Source organism: Geotrypetes seraphini, chromosome 4 (genome assembly GCF_902459505.1).
Source record: "Geotrypetes seraphini chromosome 4, aGeoSer1.1, whole genome shotgun sequence".
Taxonomy (NCBI): domain Eukaryota; kingdom Metazoa; phylum Chordata; class Amphibia; order Gymnophiona; family Dermophiidae; genus Geotrypetes; species Geotrypetes seraphini.
The window spans coordinates 41,475,069-41,494,834 of NC_047087.1; the positions used below are offsets into that span (position 1 = coordinate 41,475,069).

Sequence of the window (19,766 nt, forward strand, 5' to 3'; positions counted from 1 at the left end):
CCGCACCGGGAATCGCAACCACGGCTTTGTAAAAGGGGCCAAAAATCTTTTATGTTCCTTCTATGTTTTAAAATTGCCAAAAATCTGAAGGAAATGTGCAATTGACAGACCAGAATTTGATGCGGACACTTTGATGCAACATTACTCTTTCTAATTCTGTCCCCCCATAGAGTCATCAAAGGCAATAGCCTGTATATTATAAAACTAATGTGCTTCAAGCCCATCATTGACACTTCTCTGTTATAGGAAAATGAAGCAATTTTTACAAATGCCTGAACAAATGGTGTATATAATGAAAGGATAATTTGTTTTTATAGCTTTCTGCCAAGCTCGATACTAGGCTGCTCAACCTGCAAACAATTCATCCTGTAAGAAGTGTCACTGAATAATGACAAGGACTTACAGGTCAAGCTGATTTACATTATGAAATTTACATGTCATTCCAAGCAGACCAGCTTGTATTCTGAGCAAATAATCTCATTTATTTTTGAAGCTCTGAACTTCAACAAGTTAATTACTGCTCAGCTAATAGATAAATTGAGCATTCTAATATAATATATAAACTTAAGTTTATCGTATTAAAATAATTTACAGAATATCTAAATAATGCAAAATATGTCACTTTTAAAAGATTTAAGAGAGTCTAAACTGAACAAAAACAAAGAACTTAATGCTATTTACAAAATAAGTTAAAATGTGTTTGTTATGAGTTTCTAATGTTTTTTTTTATTACTGTTTGAAATGTGTAGGGAATCTTGGGCATCAGTTCTCTTTCATTAAGATAAATGAATGCCAAGAGACTGGAAAAATAGGGAGTAAATGCCTCAGTGTATTATCTTTTCTGGTTATCATCCCCATTTCCTAGCAGAGATTTAAAGAACAGATGTATATGGTTTCCAAAACTCACATACAATAGTTTCAGGTAAGTATGATAAAAACAGATACACCACACATTGGGCTGCTTTTACTAAAATGCGCTAAATGCTAGACAGCCCATAGGAATAAAATAGGCTTCTTAACATTTAGCATGCACTAATCATTGGGATGCGCTAAACCTCAGTAAAAGAACCCCTTTGTTTCTTAAAGTACAAGGTTTCTTTACAAAGGTCAAATGATAAAAATTAATACAAAATCCTCCACCCTCGGTACTGGCACCCAGGTGCTCTTTCTTGCACAACAGGAGCTTTGCATTCTCAGGATCTACAGCAGGGGTGTTCAACCTTTTGGCTTCCCTGGGCCCGGACTGGCTGAAAATTTTTTTTCTGGGGCCACACAAACACTAACACTAGCTCATGAGCAAAAAAAAAAAGGTTGAGCAGGTCCCAAATTTGCAATCACTAATATAGAATATGTATGTATCTAATAATAAACCTTCATTAAAGGGACACTGTGGAGAGGAACCCAAAAAAGCAGTAATACTTACCCTGAGTGATCCTCCACATACACCGCTGACAATTGGAGCAGCCAAAGGCTGGTTCTCCCATTCACTTCTATTACAGTTACGGTGAGCCTCATCAGAGCAGAGATCCCCAAGCCTCACCAACTGATGACCACCTCCTCCCCCTCCAACTTCCCAAGTTCTGCAGCTGGCAGCAATACTGCAGAGCGGCTGCCTTCCCTCCCCACCCCCCCTTGGTTTTCATGCATTCATGAAAGCAGGGGCAGCTTGAGGATATTGCCATTGGCTGCAATGCTTGGAGATTTTGAGTTGCCAGACTGGAGGTAGATGTCTTCAGTTGGCAGGGCTTGGGAATCCTCACTAGCTCAAGTATTTATAAATTGCACTCAGTGATTCCAAGATGGCCGCGGCACAGAAGTGCTGAGAGGAACACATCTGAGCTGATCCTCTCAGATAATTTTTCCTTTATTATTGAAGGCCTGTGCGCTTTACCTTAATCGATGCAGAAGAGGAGAGGCAGGAGTGCCGTTAACGTCTTGCGGCGCCCCTAAGTGCCGACCTTTGGCACCATAGATGAGATGATGTGGCGGATGCAGGGAGCAGCAGTCGTGACGCTGGAGGGTAGCCCGCTGAGAGTGCCTGGATACGGCGAGACCAGAGTCGTTTCTCCTGGGCCGGATACCATGCTCAGCCCCGACGTAAGAGCCCCACCCCCGCAACCCTGAGTCACTAGTTCTCCAGGGCAAGAAGAAACCCCGGAGATAGGGGAGGAACTTTTCCCTGAGGCAAGAAGTTCACCATCGGAGAACTTGGAGGCAGAACCCCTGGTTCAGGGTGTCTCTGCAGAAGAAACCGGGGTGGATTCAGCATCGGGAGGTGAAGATATCCAACTGGAGCAAAGCCAAGAACCTGATTCTTCCGAGGGTGAGCATTTCTACACTCAGCAAAAACTTGTAATTTTGGATAAGCCAGCACAAGTGACTCTGGAGTCTTTATGGGACTTAATTACAAACTTTACAAAGACTATTAGCCCCAATTTCCAATATGTTGAAGCTAAATTGATTCAACATACTAAGGAGCTTAAGGCTTTAAAAGAGGACCTGACTGTTTCAAAATCCTTAGTTCAAAAGCTTGACCAGGATTTATCATTTACTAAACAAGTCCAACACTCCCTAGTTAAGGATAATGTGAGTCTTAGGAAGAAGTTAGAATCACTTGAGAATAATGCACAGAACAATAATTCGAGATTAATTAATTTTCCAAGATTAGCAATGGTAACTCCTAGGGAAATGCTTAGGAGATACCTGGTTGAAATTCTGCAAGTTCCAGAAGAAAATTTGCTACCTTTTTTCCCAAGTGTATTATTTGCCTAATAAAGAAGGGAGTCAGTTACAGTAAAAAATGACTGATCAAGCACCATTAAATGTATCAGAAATCTTGGAAATGTCAGATAGAGACATTGCTATCATCTATGATGATATTAACAGTAGCTCTCTCAATTGATAAAATGTGGTTGTTGAGGCTTTTCTTTAAAAACAAACAGAAAGATGTCTTGGATATCTTGGATGTAAAACTCAAATGTTTCCTGATCTTTCAAGAGAAACTCAAAAGCGTCATAGAGAATTTCTTCTTTTGAGACCAGGGGTCACCTCACTGGGGGCAACATTTTACTTAAGACATCCTTGCAAGTGTATTATTTGCCACTGCTCAGTTAAATATGTTTTCTTTGAACCTCAACAATTAAGTGCTTTTTTGGCAATGTCCCGACTGGATGAAGGAAAATCAAGTGCTCAATAGTTAATGAAGCTGCTCCTACTTCAGCACTATCTGTACCTTATCTTGCTATATTGTTATATTTTCCCCTTTATGTTTTGCCTATGTGTAATCTTGGAATCATAAGTTGAAGACTTAAGTGAGTTAGTTTATAAAAAATAGTTTTCTTATTTTTTTTTTTTTTTTTATAATTGTATTAAGGTGTAATGTGTTTTACACTTTATGAAGTTGTATTTCTATTACCTCACTTTCTGTACAAGTGTTTTACTTGGTATGTAATAATGAAAAGTTATAAATAAATAAAAATAAATAAATTGGACTCAGGCGGGGAGAAACTTTGGTGCCCAGCCACTAATTTTGGGCTCCAGTCCCTCCTCCCAAATCAGCTGTATATGATTTCGCCACTGAATACAAAAATAATTGTGATGCACATATCCCAAAGTTAAACATATTCCAGTTAATAAATTCAAAATAAAACAATTTTTTCTACCTTGTTGTCTGGATGTTTTGCTTTTCCATCATCTTGGTCCAAGTTTCTCTTTCTGCTTTTTTGTCTATCTTCAACTAATTCTCTTTCCAGTGTCTGTTATCCATTTTTTTCTCCGCTTCTGTTGTTCCATTTCCTTCTTATGCCTATCTCCAACGTATTGATTTTTCCCTTTCAACTTTCTTAACTTTTTTTCTTTTTTGCCTCTGTCCACTCAAATCTTGCCTTCTTTCTCACCCTTCTTCTTTTTAAATGTTCAGCTACCTCTCAATTCTCTATCTTCTCTCAGTGCCTAGCTCTCCCATTTCCTATCTCACTCAAATCTTGCCTTCTTTCTCACCCTTCTTCTTTTTAAATGTTCAGCTACCTCTCAATTCTCCATCTTCTCTCAGTCCCTAGCTCTCCCGTTTCCCATCTCACTCCTTTCCCAGCCTTCTATTCCCTTCTATCTACTCCCCATTACCACATTTCTACCACTGTACTCACTGCTCTCTCACTCATCTTGTCATCTCTCTTTTGACCTCATCCACATGGCTCACCACTTTCAGAAATCCCCTCCCTCTCTCCACTGGTCAGGCTATAACTCCCTGTCCCTCTCTCCACTGGTCAGGCTATAACTCCCTGTCCCTTTCTTTCCATCCCCTAGCATCATCTTATCCCAGCTCTCTTCCCTCCTGCCCTCCCATGATTCCATTTCTCCTCTTCTACCTCCATGGTCCAACATTTTGCTCTCTCTTTTTTCTGTTTTTCTTCTTCCCTCCCCCCTTGATGCTGAACAATGAAATAGAGGAAAAAAAAGAGAGAGATGCTGTATCTCTCTACCTTCCATCCACAGGCCTAACATTTCTCCCTCCCATCCCCAGATCCAACTTCTCTCCTTTTCTCTTCCCAACTGCCCCATCCCATCTCTCCCCCTGCCTCCCTTCCCCAGGTCCACCATTTCTTCCTTTCTCTTCCCAACAGTTTTCCCTTCAAGTATCTTTTTCCCTCTTCCTCCACACCACCCCAGGTCCAACTTCTCTCCCTTCAGACCACTGCCCACCATCTCTCTTTCTGTCCTCTATTTCTGGCCCCATAAGCTCTCCCCCCACGCCCAATCTGGCACTTCTTTTAATACCCTCCCCCCAAAAAAAAAACCAAAGTCCAGGAGGCTTCCTCGGCCCAGCATGTTCTTCCCCTTCTCTCTGTGCCCATGCATCTCTACCTCACTCCTCTCTCACCACCATGTCCAATAATTCTTTCTCTGTCTCCATCCCTCCTCTGTCTGCCCAACAGTTCTCCTCTTTCTTTATCTCCCCAATTGCACCATCTCTTTCCCTCTCCCAGACACCCAGTTCTCCCTTTCTATTATCTCCCTCACCTCAGCATCTCTTTCCCTCACTCCCTCCATTCTTCTATCTTATGGCTCATGCTCCCTTCCCTCTTTCCCTTCATTCTATGTCCTAAGTTCATGCCTCTCCATACTTCCTTCCATCATTTTTCCTAAGTTTGTGCTTCCTCCCTCTCAAGTCCCAACACACCCTTCTCCCTCCCTCTCTTCTATGCCCTGGGTGTTTACCTTCAGGCTGGCTCCCTCCTCACTGCTACAGTCGTATTGGCAGCGCCTCCCTCTCACCCTTCTGTGCAACGGGTGTTTACCTTCAGGCTGGCTCCCTCCTCACTGCTACAGTCATATTGGCAGCGCCTCCCTCTCAAGTCCCAACATGCCCTTCTCCCTCCCTCCCTTCAGTGCCTCTGGTGTTTACCTTCTTGCCTGCTCCCTCCTCTGTCTTGCTGTAGTGTTCGCTCAAAGCCGCGGATAGCAGCTCCTATGTGCCTCCTGCGGCTGATCTGGAAGTGTTCCCTCTGACGTCGCGGGCCGCGGTCAGCCACAGGAGGCATGTAGGCACTGCTGCCCACGGCTTTGAGCGAATGCTGCAGCAAGACGGAGGAAGGAGTCAGTAAGATGGTAAACACCCGGGGGCGGCAGAGGAAAACAACGCAGCGCCCTCGAATGGGCCACACTAAATACCTCACGGGGCCGCAGGTTGGATACCCGTGCTCTAAAGCATGAGAGATCCACCACTTGGACCCTGAGTGATGTTACTGCGAGGCCTTTGTCAAGACATGTGTTGAGACATGCTTGGAGGAAAGCTAGCATCACTGAGATCAGAGTACTAAACAGCTCCATCTTTTCTTTCATGCACCAGTGCTGAAACATCTCCCATGCTTTAGCATAAACGGAGACAATCATAGGCTTTTTGGCTTTGAGGAGAATAGCAATAACTACCTCCAAGTATCCTTTGTGCTCTAACGCTGCGTGCTCAAAAGCCATGCTGTAAGACCAAAACAATCCAGATCGTCTATGACCACTGGGCCCTGAGAGAGAAGATCGGTTCATACCTGTAGTCTGAGACCTTTGCCACTCTGTAGACATACCAAGTCTGCATACCATGGACAGCGACGAACAATGGTTTAGAACACTTTTGCAGATAATGTTCACTCTCCCGGGTCTAATGTCTGCTTGCTGAGGTAATCAGCCTAGACATTGTCCACGCACGCTACATAAGCTGCAGAAATCGCTTGAAGATAGAGCTCTGCCCATCAGAACAATAAGTGGGCTTCCAGACCCAGTTAGGTACTTTTGGTGCTTCCTTTGTGATTGGCAAACATCACCACTGTAGCATTATCCAAGATGACTCTGACCATCTGTCCCTCCAGACTCTTCACCAGCTTCTGTAATGCTAATCGAATGGCCTGAAGCTCCAGCATGTTGATGGACTACTTTCTCCGTGAAGCCAACCACTACTCTTTGACTTGGCGCCCATTGCAATGACCTCCCCAGTCGAACAGTCTGGTAGAATAACTCACAATGTTAGCCAGAGGGGCATGCCTCTCAATGACGACTGTGGAGCGAGCCACCAAGACATGATGTTGAGGGATTTTGGGGGCCATGGGAGTGTCATCTGAAGAGAGTCCGTTTGTGGAGATCACGAAGACAGCAGTGCATTCTGAAGGGGACACATGTAAGCATTTGTCCAACGAATCACATCTATAGTGGTTGACATGGAGCCTATACATGGAGGCAGTGCCAAGCTGATGGGGCTGGCCTGGCCATCATCTCTATAATCTGAGAGCAAATCTATCAGTGTGCCTCCGGAAGATAAATACGGCCTTCTGCTGTGTCAAATAGAACTCCCAGGTATTCCAGGAATTGGGACATTCTCCTGAGAATGACGGGGCTCTGATCAGCCAGTTGTCCAGACACAGATGCACTTGTAATCCTGCTCTACGGAAATGCACAGCAACCACCACTGTCACCTTGGTGAAAGCGTGAGATGCAGCTGCCAGACCAAAGGGAGGCGTGGAGAACTGGAAATGTTTCTCAAAGATATGGAATCTCAGGAACTTCCTGCGCTCCAGAAATACAGGAATGTGCAAGTAGGCTTCAGTCAAGCCTAACAAAGCCAGAAATTCCCCTGGTGCTACTGCTGTAATGACTGACCGCAGTGTTTCCATATGAAAGAGTGGAATTTTCAGAACCACATTGACATGTGTGAGATCCAATATGGGGGTTTAATCATCTGAGCTTTTCTTGGCCATTATAAAGTATATGGAGTATCTGCCTGAGCCTGATTCTTCAGGTGGCACAGGCTCTATGGCCTGAAGTTCTACCATTCTCTACACAGTTGCTAAGACTTTGCTTGACTTTTCCCTTTGCTGGGGAGTCCACAAACCAGTCTGTTAAGGGATGGGTGAACTTAAGTTTGTAACCTCCCCGAATGATCTCTAGGATCAAACAGTATGATGAGATCAGTGCCCAGGCCTTTGCATACTACAAGAGTCATCCTCCTAGCCTCAGGGGAAAGGCTGCAGTCTTGTGAGGAAGAATCAGGAGTAAGACCTTCATGAGAATGTAGGTGAAGACCCCTATGGACCCCCAAGAGGATATTTTTAAGAGAGACATTGTGCTATTGAATGCAGGTTTCTGAATAATGAAAGAATCATATCTCCCTGTCCGCAAGAGATAATATGCTTATGTAAAAGGTTCATCTTTGACCTAGTAACTAGAAGATATTTGCTGACTGTAACAGCCTTGGATATTTCAGGACTTTCCAAAAAGACGACAAACCAAAACAAAATGTCCTACCAAAAAGTTATCTGAACTACTAACGAAGGACAATGAAGCTCAGGAAGGAAGGGGCCTGCTCTCAGAAATTATTGAACTTAGTATTAAGAATGCATTGTCAGGGAAATAGAGGTCAGATTTGACAATGGGCAATATCATGCTTCAGTATAGCTCCGAGATAAATATACAGACTATACAATCAATAGATATGTTAGATGTGGCTATCCAATAGAAAGTGAGTATGTAATCTGTAACTATGTAGTACTTTAGGCTACTGAACTAAAGTATATATATATATATTTTTGTTTATTCAATTTTTCTATACCGTTCTCCCAGGGGAGCTCAGAATGGTTTACATGCATTTATTCAGGTACTCAAGCAGTTTTCTTTCTCTGTCCCGGCAGGCTCACAATCTATCTAACGTACCTGTATAAGTAGCAGACTGGTTGCCTTAGACTTTAGGATGGATTCATAACAGTAGCAGGCCACTCTGTATGTTATCCATTGGCTCAATCTGCTGTACTGTTGTTCAATGAAGCTGACTTTTGTCTATTACTAATAAACCTATTATGTATGTGTATATATATATATATATATATATATACACACACACACACACAGCAATTGGGTTGTTGTGTGAGGTCAGTATTATGAAAAGGTTCGCAGCGCCTTCTCACCTGGCATCATTGCACTTTCTTGGATGCTGGAGTGGGACGAGATCTGGAAGCTTGGTTTCATCGCGATCCTGTAAATCTCTGTCTTGATCCCTGATAAGATCTCTGAAATAAGGCTCCTCCTGAGTACTGATGAAACCACAAAAATTAGACTGCCCAGAACCTCTGGTGGTTACCGGTCTGCTGTCAGGTAGAAATGTTGGCTGACGATTTGCTAGGCTGGCCATAAGATCGAGATCCTTTCTGAACAACATCTGTCCTTTGCAGTCTGCTGAGTATAGCCTTAGAGGAGAAGTTTCAATCCCATTGCCTGATCCAGAGGATTCTGCAGGCTGAGATCGAGTAAGTCGAGACTTTGCTCATGAATCTGATTATGTTGTAGAGAGCATCAGCCACATAATCCACCCCTGCTAGCATAAGTTGAGGCAAAGGTTCACCCTTCACCAGGGTAAACTCATACATCTTGGTATGACATGTGCGTACCACAAAAGAGGCCACCTCTGCTGCTTTAATTCCTAAAGCCAGCGCCTCAAGCTGCCTTTTCAGGACCATATCCATTCTGCAATCCTGCGTATCCGTGCGTTTAGTCACCTAAACCATCAAGGAATCCACCATTGATTGAGTGAACATCTACTGACACTTGTGTGCCATAGGATGCAGCATTGCCATTGTTTTGGCTACCTTTAAAGAGCCCTCAGGAGCAGCCCAGTGCTCCGTGACTAAAACACTCATGATGCCAGAGAAATGTCATAAGCTGTGCTCTTATTCTGCTCAAGATAGAATATTGAACAGACAGTGCCTTCAGGGGGTCTAACTATAACTCTCATAGAGAGTCAGTAATGAGCTCTAAGAGCCCCGCAGGCTTGAAAAACTGGCATACAATGGGCTCTTCCTCATGGTCAACAGCTACCACCGCTTTTTGCGTACTCGCCCCAATTTGTGATCCTGCATCTCCTTAGCAGGGAAGACTCACTATGTGAAAGCACAGGCATAAAGTCTGACCCCTCGTCTTCAGAGTCCATGTCAGAAAGCTTCATAGGATCCTGGCCAACCTCTGTATTTCGGATGGATGCACCCTGAAAGCCCATGGCCCCAGGCGTGACCCCTGGCTCATTGCCAGACCTTCTATCTTGGTTATCCAAATAAGTTCTCCACATTAAATTCAGGACCAAAAGCCTTAACTAGGCACTGATGAGTCCCCTTTAGGCAACTCCACCTTACATCTCTTGGGCTCCACAGCTTCCATGCTCCTACGCTTAGGTAAGCTGCTGTTCTTCATGTTCTATCTTTAAAAATCATTAGTACTCGTAGGGCTTTTTCATTCGTAACTATAGCCCCCTACCATTTGGAACTCGTTACCTTCACATTTAAGGTCTGAGCAAAATTTAGAAAAATTTAAGGGAAACCTTAAAAGTTTCCTCTTTAAAGATGCATAGGAATGCTAAATGATCTCTGGGTCCACCCTTGCCAATTTCTGTATTAATCCCATTCAACATTGATATGATTTCTCCCACTGCCCTCTTGTTTTTAACCTTAATTGCACTCTTTTCTTTTTAAAATTGTATTTCCCCTTACTATCCTCTTGTTTTCATATATGTTACATCTTGTCATTAACAAGTATACTAATTATTCCCCATTTTAATTTTTTAATTGTTAAATGCGTGGAGGGGCATAATTGAAAGGAACGTCTAAGTCCGTTTTCGTCTAAATTGCAAGTCATCCAAAGTAAAAAAACAGCCTGGACACATTTTCGAAAGATACATGCAAAATTTTTTTGTTTCAAAAATTGTCTAACTATACGTCCTGCTGATCTGATTGTCCAAGTCGCTAAATCGTCCATCTTTATACCACATTTTCATCAAACTTTTTGTCCAAGTCAAAAACGCCTAGAACAAGCCCTGTTTGACATGGGAGGGGTCTGCAAGGTGATGGACTGAACACCCAGACATGGCACCTAAATAGTGGGGTACCTTACAGGGCACTGCTGTGAACTTCACAAAAAGGGTGCCATGTCATCATCTCACTACAGCTCCCATATAGGTCACGGTGAGCCCCCCAAACCACCTCCAGAATCCCCTAGACCTACTTATCTACCACCCCAATAGCCCTTATGGCTGTAGAAGCCACTTATATGCCAGTACAAAAGGGTTCTGGGGGTGTATAGGGGAGTGCACATGTTTAGGTATCAATGCAGTCATTACAGGGGCTTATGGGCATGGATCCTCCTCTCCATGAGTCCCTAACCCACCCCCAAGATAGCTTAAGCTGCCTCTGTGCTGGACAACTAGGCTTTCCTATGCCAGGCTGCCAAGTGATGATGGTCTGGAGGCTGAATTTTAAAGGTGTGATTACGATTTTTCTGAAGTTGAAGGGGGGGGGGTCGGTGATCATTGGGGTAGTGTGTGGGGGTCTGTTTTATGTGTTTGCAGTGCTTAATTGGTGACTAGGCTCTGTTGTAAAACTTTTGGTTATACATGCTGTATGACTAAGTCTAAGCCGGCCCACGTCCCGCCCAACTCCCGCCCTCGATACTCCTACTGAAACGCTCCGTTTAGCTTTGGTCATTCATCGGCACTGTGAAAGCCTAGGTCATTTTTAAATACGTCCAAAACCCGATTTTATTATTGCCACTTGGACGTTTTTGACTTATGATCGTCCAAGTGTCAACTTAGGCTGGTTTTTGGACGTTTTTCTCTTTCGATTATGAGCCTCTTAGAATTTATGATTAGTGTTTCATCAAATTTTAATAAACTTGGTGCTCTGGAAGATATTTTCTCCTGGCAGACAGGCCCCCCCCCAATGTCTCCTTAGCCCCAGAGACCCAAGGGGAGGCTAAGCCTCAAGCTCTTGCTCCCCTTCACACACTGCGCTGCAAGTGGCGAAAGGATGCTCTGCTGGCATCCATCCAGTGCAAATTTGGCATGAATTAGGAGTAAAAGAGCCTGAGGACTTCATCCCTGCCAGTTTTAAAGGGTCTGAAGAACTTTGAAAAAAAAAATAATTGTGAAATCCAAGATGGTCACTGAAGCAGCATTTTGATGCTTTAAAAAAATGACTCAAAAATGTCTTTACTAAACTTAAAAAAAACCTCTGTAAACTGGATTTTAGAGATCATGGACCCTAGAGGAAGTGGCAGAAACATTTTAAAACATCTCTTTCAGACCCTCCCCCTGATTTTGTCTGTAGGCTTTAATAGCCTTACTCACCGTAATATGTGCTCTGAAGGTGCTGCAGCTTGCCTTTAGCTCTAAGAAGTAGCTGGATCTGGAAGAAGAATCACTGCCTCCAAACACAGAGATCTTTGGGCTGCCAGTTGGACCGAAGCTGGACTAATACTCAACCCCCCTCAACTTCAAGCACCCTCCCTTATTTGAACCCTAACTTTAGGCATGCAAACGGAACTTAGGTGCTATTCTATAACTGAGAGCCTAAGTGCTTTTAGCATCTAATTGCAAAGGGGGGTTGCATGTGAGCAGGACAGATGGGTCCCACACTTGAGCACCACATTTATAGAATACTATAAGTGTAGATATATAGGCGCTAATATTTATACCTCCCCAAATGCCAATTCAAGCCCTGTTCTATAACTAGATTTTAGTGCCTTTTATAGAATTGACCCCACAAGGTTTCACCTGCTACAATTTTAAGTGTCATCCAATTTAAACCGCAGTTCCTGCTTCTTCTCTCTGGAAGCTAACTTTCCCTTCTAGCACAGTTATGCTTTCCACATGCTCCTCAAACCTGTTCTTCACTTCTTCCACCTGTACCCAAGCTCCCACAGGTCACCATGAATATCATGAATTAGATAAATAAGTGAAATAGGTTTACAATTTATATGCTAGCACGATTTACACATTTGCACAAAAGTAAAAACCTATTATAGCTTGGAGTGCCGTGATTGACCAAAAGGGGCCGCATTTAGGTGCTTGTCCCCGTTTGCGGTTTGAGCACATCTTGGTAATTGTTACTGACTTAGGATTACACAGGGGGTGAGTGTTAGTACATTTTTGTGACATCAGCATTTGGATCTACCCGGTGTTACATAGAATACTTCCAGAGTTTGTTTGGGTATCATTAATTTTCGCCATAATGTCCTTGTATATTAGGCAAAACTCACCAGCCAGCTCAACAAAACATTCCTGAAACTCAGATTTTAAGCTCTGTGCCTCCTCTGTCTGAGCAAGTGAGCCTTGTTGTGGTTCAGTATCAAATTCTGCAGATGCCACCCTGGAAGGAGAAACGGCCTGACCACCTAGTCTCCCAGATCCCCACTCAAAAAAGACTGAGCCATCTCCTTAACCTCTCCTGCTCTTACTTTCGTTACAGGGAGGGGGGGGGGGAGGTTCCGACGTGATTGGATTACCATTGCTTATCCCCATGGAGACTAGAGCTATTGGACTAGGCTGCTATCAAAGTGGATGATGCCACTTCCCTCTCAGTGTGATCATTTTTATTTACTGAACTGACATATCTTCCTACCAGAAATTTTTCTAAGCCACAGTTTTGAGTGAATCAAGTTCTTTGCTATTTGAAAGATTTGTTTACTTAAGACCTTCAATGACCAGAGCTCTTAGCCAGATCCAAAATAACTAGTAGATGTATAGCTGTAACAGATTTACAAAAAAAAAAAATCTCAGTCAGAATGAATGTTATAAAATGCCCATATACAGAAAGGTTCTAGCAGTTAACTGGTCACAGAAAGACAAAGAATAATGGTAAGAAAGGAATGGATTATTCAATATCTGATGTGAAGGAAGAAAAACTACCAAAGAAAATGTTCCAAATATTAGTACTTGAATGAACTGAAGTCACATTAATTTTAATCTTGAATAAGGTTCAAAATCCTCTTACTTAATCCATTGCATTAGCTCCACTGTGTCTGGGTCATAGAATTCTCGCAACTCTGACATCTCATCTGCCACCCTTGGCCAAAACTAGAAGTTGAAGAAAACAAAACTGAAAGTAAATAAAGTAACCAAACCCAGTTTATTGCCAGTAGCATTCTTTAGACCAGGTGTTCCAAGCCACAGCCTGTAGACTGGATGCAACCTGTGGCTGAATCTGGCTCATGAAGGAAATTTTACTCTTTTTTTTTTTTTCCATACATGGCAGTGGCAATGCTTGAAGTACCTGTATGTAAACTGCTTTGGATATGGTTATATAGCTACAAAAGGGAGGTATACAAGTCACAATCCCTTTCCTTTAAGAGAAAGGCTAGTGGGATTCCCAGGTTCAGAAGATGAAAGGAATACAGCACAATGACCAACTCAGATAACTCTAGTAGGGAACTCCCACTGGCCCTCTCAGTGATTAGAAATATCTTATGTGACCCTTTGGTTGAAAGGTCTGGGGATCTCCGCATTAGACCTAAGAGTTTGTACCTGGAGTTCTGTGTCCTCATTAACACTCTGCAGTCAACTAGCAAATTAATGCTACCTACAATACAGCTCCAACTGTTTTTCCTTACTTACGGTACATAAAAACTGTTTGATCTACCAAGCAAGTTGCTCATATACAGTATATGTACAAAGCTAGCTCACTTACAGTATGCATAAAGCAAAGTTACTCACCGATAGAAGCCCAAGGCTTACTAGTAGTCCAAGGTGTGCGATGTGCTTTTACTAAAATGGACATGGGTAGAGTAACTGACTAAATTGGAAATCTGACACCACCTTCAGAAGGAACTTAAGATAGGTGTGGAAAACTACTCTGTTCTTTTTTTTTATATATCTTTATTAGCAATTGCAAAGGAACATACAGCCAAAAGAAAAGCTGAGAAAAAGCAAGGCAGAACAGCCAAGTAATTCAACAAGTGAATGAACATGGTAACCATGAGGCAAAGTACAAAGTCTCCTCGATTGGATGCCCAGCACAACTGACATTTTGAATAATAGAAAACCCCCAGACAAACTCAGGCAAACCTCACACAACCAGCCTCAAGTCACAACAATCACTCACCAAGCATCCCAGCAGTCATACCCCCCAGACAATCAAACACCCATGTGGGTAGAGAACCATTCTGTTCTGATGAAATTTTGTGTAAGGTGGACCAGCTACTAAGGCCTAAAGTTCGCCAACCTTGCGTGCTGAAGTGACAGCAACCAGAAACAATACCTTCCAGGTCAAGAACTTCAAGTGACAATGTCTCAAAAGGAGCTTTCGACAGTTGGGTGAGGATGAAGCTGAGGTCCCATGACACAGTGGGAGCCTGATTGGAGGTTTTGACAAATTGCCAATTGCATGGAGGATGACCCTTTCCGAGTCTCTGTTCTGTAAGGGTCTACCTTAGTGCAATTGGTGCTGACCATCACTGTGTGAAAGGTAAACCCATCTCTGTACAGATTCTAGTTGTTCAATGTATTAGAGGTTTACTATTGAAAAAAACCCCAATCAGACCTCCCATGACAAAACCCCCAACCAGACCTCACACTCTCATGGGACCTCGGCTTCATCCTCACCAGCTGATGAAAACCCCTTTTGAACCACTTGACACAGACCTCTTCCACTTAAAATGCTATGACCTCTTAGCAGGACCCGGAAAACACCTTCATGCAGTCGGAGGGATGTTGGCACTATACTCTCAACATCCAAACCATGAGGGTTTGAGATCGAAAGCTAGGATGCAAGAAAGACCTCTCATTCTGAGTGACAAGGATGGGAAAAGTTTCCAATCTCTCTGGTTCCTTGGAGACTATAATTTTGGATTGCATTGAAAGAACTCAAGTAAATGGGCAAAATCAGCATCTTTTAAAACTTAATACCTCTAAGATAAAAGATCTTATTTTTTTTCATATATGCTATAAATGTTTATAAAATTACAGTTATATAAAAGATAAAGGAATCAATCTGCCTAAGACATCAATTTTGGAATTTACGGAAGAGAAATTTAGGGCTCCTTTTACGAAGCCGCATTAGCGGCTTTATCGCAAGCACCTTTTTAGTGCGTTAAACTGCTAACGCAGCTTCGTAAAAGGAGTCCTTAATATTTGATAAAGAAGGTCCTTAGCATTGTAAAGTTTAAATTCATGAGCCTGAGGGAAGTCAAATTAAGCATACTAAAATATTGGTAATATTGTAAATACTTTAACCTATATTTTAATATACATATCAAGTGTAATCTCATTTGTATAAAAATGTAGTCTTAGATTTATTTTAAGGAAATTTCCCTGTCCACAGGAAAAAAAGGAAAAGCATTGAATTTGTGAAAAACATTTTTAATTGGGCCTTGGTGCTTACCTTATAATAAAGATAGAGAATTATCAAGATGGGTATCGAGTATCTGATCACTTTTATCTGCAGGGGAGACAAAAAAGAAACGACGTTTCTACAAATATATATTTTAGGGCTCCTTTTACAAAGCTGTGGTGGCAAATGCACTGAAGCCCATAGGAACTGAACGAGCTAAAGTGCATTTGCCACAGGAAAATTGCTACCGTGGCTTTGTAAAAGGGGCTCTTAATTAACATTTTTGAAAAGTTCAGCTATTTGACTGAGATTAAGAAATGATAATAATCAAGTGAAATAAAGCAATTACCTGTCAGAAAAGCTGCTTAAGAAAAATTAGAGAGGAAGTCTATTTACAAAATCAGAGCTTGTTTCAAGAACTGCCAACTGCAGGGCAATAGTGAAAGTCATTTCCACAAGTACAAAAGCAAAGTTGTTTCCTATAACTGATGGGCCCCATAGACAGCAAGATTAAACAGGGTAAAGTCATTAAAGAACATAAGAATAGCCTTACTGGGTCAGACCAATGGTCCATCAAGCCCAGTAGCCCGTCCTCACGGTGGCTAATCCAGGTCACTAGTACCTGGCAAAACCCCAAAATAGTAGCAACACTCCATGCTACCAATCCAGGGCAAGCAGTGACTTCCTCCATATCTGTCTCAATAGCAGACTATGGACTTTTCCTCCAGGAATCTGTCCAAACCTTTCTTAAAACCAGCTATGTTAACCGCTTACCACAACCTCTGGCAATGTGTTCCAGAGCTTAACTATTCTCTGAATGAATAAATATTTTATTCGATTGGTTTTAATAGTATTTTCCTGTAACAACAAGACAGAACAGCTGTCCCAGAGTTCAGAACTAGAGTAAACCTCTGAGCATGTACAGTCCTTCCCACATGTAGCAGTCCTCTCAGCCTCCCCTGGAGTGGGATTACCGGTAATCCTGCTCTCTATGGAAACACCTGTCAAGTGAACAATTTTGCTTTCTCTGGTCAAGAAGCAGGACTGAATCGGGCACACAAGTGTGTAATTCCCAAGCTCAGGGTTGCTCCAGTTGTATAAATAAAATGTGCCAGTATTGAAGAGCAGCCCAAGTCACATGACGATGTGGGTGTTCAACTGATCCCAAAGACGACTGCTGGACAGAATGCAGGAAAGAGCAAATAGCTGCTTTAGAAATGCTCTTTAGTGAAGCGGAGTTCAAGAGAATTATGGTAGCAGCAGTAGCTCTGATTTGACGAGGCTCGACTGCATTGTTTAGTGTTTGATCAAAAAACAAAAGAAAAACTGCAGACAATATGTACAAGATGCAGGCTGTGTTTATTAAACCAAATATAAAATGCATCCATGGTCCGTGTTTCGGAGAACACGCCTTCTTCAGTGGTCCATTGGTTGTAAGAGTTAAAACAAACCGCAATATAAATTGGTAATAAGCAAAGCGCCTGTATTTGAGCAATCAAACTGATCCAACTGTACTCCACAAGAGCGAAATGCTGGAGCAGAAAGTGAATTTATACGTTTTTCTTATTCAGGTTTATGCTGTTTAAGCCCCCATGCCATTTGCAGAATATGAAAAATATAAACCCGTATGAAACTGCTACAGAAACGTCTAGTAAAAATATATAATAATTTCTCTGTAGAATTTCTTTTGCATAATCCACTAAAATGTGTTCCAAAAAGGTGGATCATTGCCAATCACTAATAACAAAAGATAACATAAAAATGCAAAAGAAATTACAGGTATTGGAAAATCTATCCAGATCTAAAAATCTTCTGTTTTCACATTTTCCAGGCATTACTGGACAATCATTGAGAGAAACTTTGCAGAAATATATGATAGAGGTGCTGGGAGTGGCTCCTCAGAAATCACCTGTTTCAGGTAATGTGGATTGAGATAACCTGGATACATCTAACACTTTGGAGAACTTAAAAATCTTGTTTGTCACCTTTTCAAATAAGACAGAAAAATGTACAGGTCATTTTACCAAAGCGTAATGTGCACTAACAGACATTGGTATGCGCTATGTGCTATATGGATAAATACACACACACACACTAAAACAAGGGAAACAAATCCACAAAAATCAAACAGGCAAGAGCAAAGTGGAAATGTCCAATCAGAATGGTGCACAAAAAAGTGTCTTTCAACTCATCTGATAAATCCAATGGTCTTTATTCATCCAAAATAACTAATACATCCAAAGCAACTCAATGACTCGACATGATCATGTTTCGGTCACCCGGCCTGCATCAGGAGTCTTAGAAGTCTTTGGCCTTGCAAGGCCGTGTTTTTTTGTAGCGTTACAGATTCGGAGCAACGATTTGATCGTTTTGTTATAGACCATTTGATACCCAAAGACTCCTAAGACTCTTGATGCAGGCCGGGTGGCCGAAACATGATCATGTCGAGTCAATGAGTTGCTTTGGATGTATTAGTTATTTTGGATGAATAAAGACCATTGGATTTATCAGATGAGTTGAAAGACACTTTTTTGTGCACCATTCTGATTGGACATTTCCACATTGCTCTTGCCTACATGGATAAATAAAATTTTTAAAAAAATCATAGGTATAAAATAAGCCATGCAGCATTTAGCACATGTTAATGTCCATTAGTGCTTACTAAGCTTTAGTAAAAGAGCCTCTTAGTGCTCCTTTTACTAAGGTGTGCTAGCGTTTTTAGCGCATGCACAAGATTAGCACGCCAAAAAATTACCGCCTGCTTAAAAGGAGGGGGGTAGTGGCTAGCGCGCCTTTGTAAAAGGAGCTCTTAGTTTTGAAACTGTACTTCAGGCACCGTATTCAGTGTTTTCTTGATTATTAAATTTGGGTTTTCCCCAGACGTAACTAGAGTCACTCAGAAAAGGAGGAAGCAATTTTTGGTACCAAGAGGTCTCTGGATTGGAGCTCATTTTCTTTTGAAATTTCCTTGTAAATGTACAATTTGATATAATAATGTTAAGTACATATTTTTTTTTTTTATCCATCTTCACTATTAACATTTTTCAGTGATAAACTTTCTCGCAACATAGCAAACATTGCATCTGACTTGTATCCTAGTAGTTCTCACTGAGGGCTCCTCTTATCAAGGCGCGCTACGGGGGTTAGCGCGTCGGACATTTCATCAAGCGCTAACCTCCGTGGCAGCCTAAAATCCTAACGCCTCATCAATGGAGGCGTTAGGTACTAGCGCGGCAGGTGGTTGAACATGCGGTATTCCGCGTGTTAAACCGCTACCGCGCCTTTGTAAAAGGACCCCTGAATGATGGGTCTTGGTCTGCAGTTAAGATACAAGATGTTTGGCTTTACAGCATATGCTCCTTTATTTTCTAGTATAAAGATTCCAATATGCGACCGTCTCTGGAAAAAGGTGACTAAAGTGGCAGATTAAAATGTTGAGTATGGCTGATTTTTCAGTCAAGGGTCCATAAGCAGACTGTACATATCTGAATTATTGTATCACAGACTGCAAGTCTCTTTTTTTGTTGTTGTTTCTGGAGACTTTGGTCACCTTTTCTCAGAGATGGTTACATATTTTCTCCTGATTCTGAACTCGTCCCCTCATTATTGTGAACTATAACAGAATTTCATGTGTACCGTATTTTCACGCATATAACACGCGCATTATACACGATTTTACAAACCGAGTATAACCATGCGCGTTATATGTGTGAGCGCGTTATATAAATTTTTTTTTTCAGTGCGATCTGGCATCCCCGCTGCGAACCGGCATCCTCCCCCCCGCTCACGTCACCCGCCTCCCCCGCGATCCTACATCCCCCCCAGCACCGCAAAGACATCGGTCGCTTACCCGATTGGGCACCAGCACCAGCACCAATGCACAGAACGTGCCAGTGCCAGTGCCCGAAGATCCTCCCTCGTTGGGCTGGGCTGGGCTGGGCGGTGCGAGGGAGATCCTCCCTCTTCCCTGTACCGGGCTGGACTGGGCTTTGAGCATTTGCGCATGCTCAAAGCCTTCTGGTCTCGGAGAGAGCGAGACCAGAAGGCTTTGAGCATGCGCAAATGCTCAAAGCCCAGTCCAGCCCGGCACAGGGAAGAGGGAGGATCTCCCTCTCACCGCCCAGCCCAGCCCAGCCCAGC

General features: G+C 42.4%; 1 protein-coding gene across 8 annotated transcripts in view; it reads right to left on the minus strand.

Annotated features, from left to right (window-relative positions):
* Positions 1–19,766, minus strand: part of DPY19L3 (dpy-19 like C-mannosyltransferase 3) — a 127,402-nt gene that overhangs the window by 22,671 nt on the left and 84,965 nt on the right. For all 8 annotated transcript variants that reach the window (XM_033940400.1, XM_033940399.1, XM_033940406.1 and 5 more), the window contains 2 exons: positions 15,678–15,734; positions 13,293–13,375 (listed from right to left, as the gene is read on the minus strand). In XM_033940400.1, coding sequence (XP_033796291.1) covers positions 13,293–13,375; positions 15,678–15,734 — 140 coding nt within the window. The remainder of the gene's footprint in view (positions 1–13,292; positions 13,376–15,677; positions 15,735–19,766) is intronic.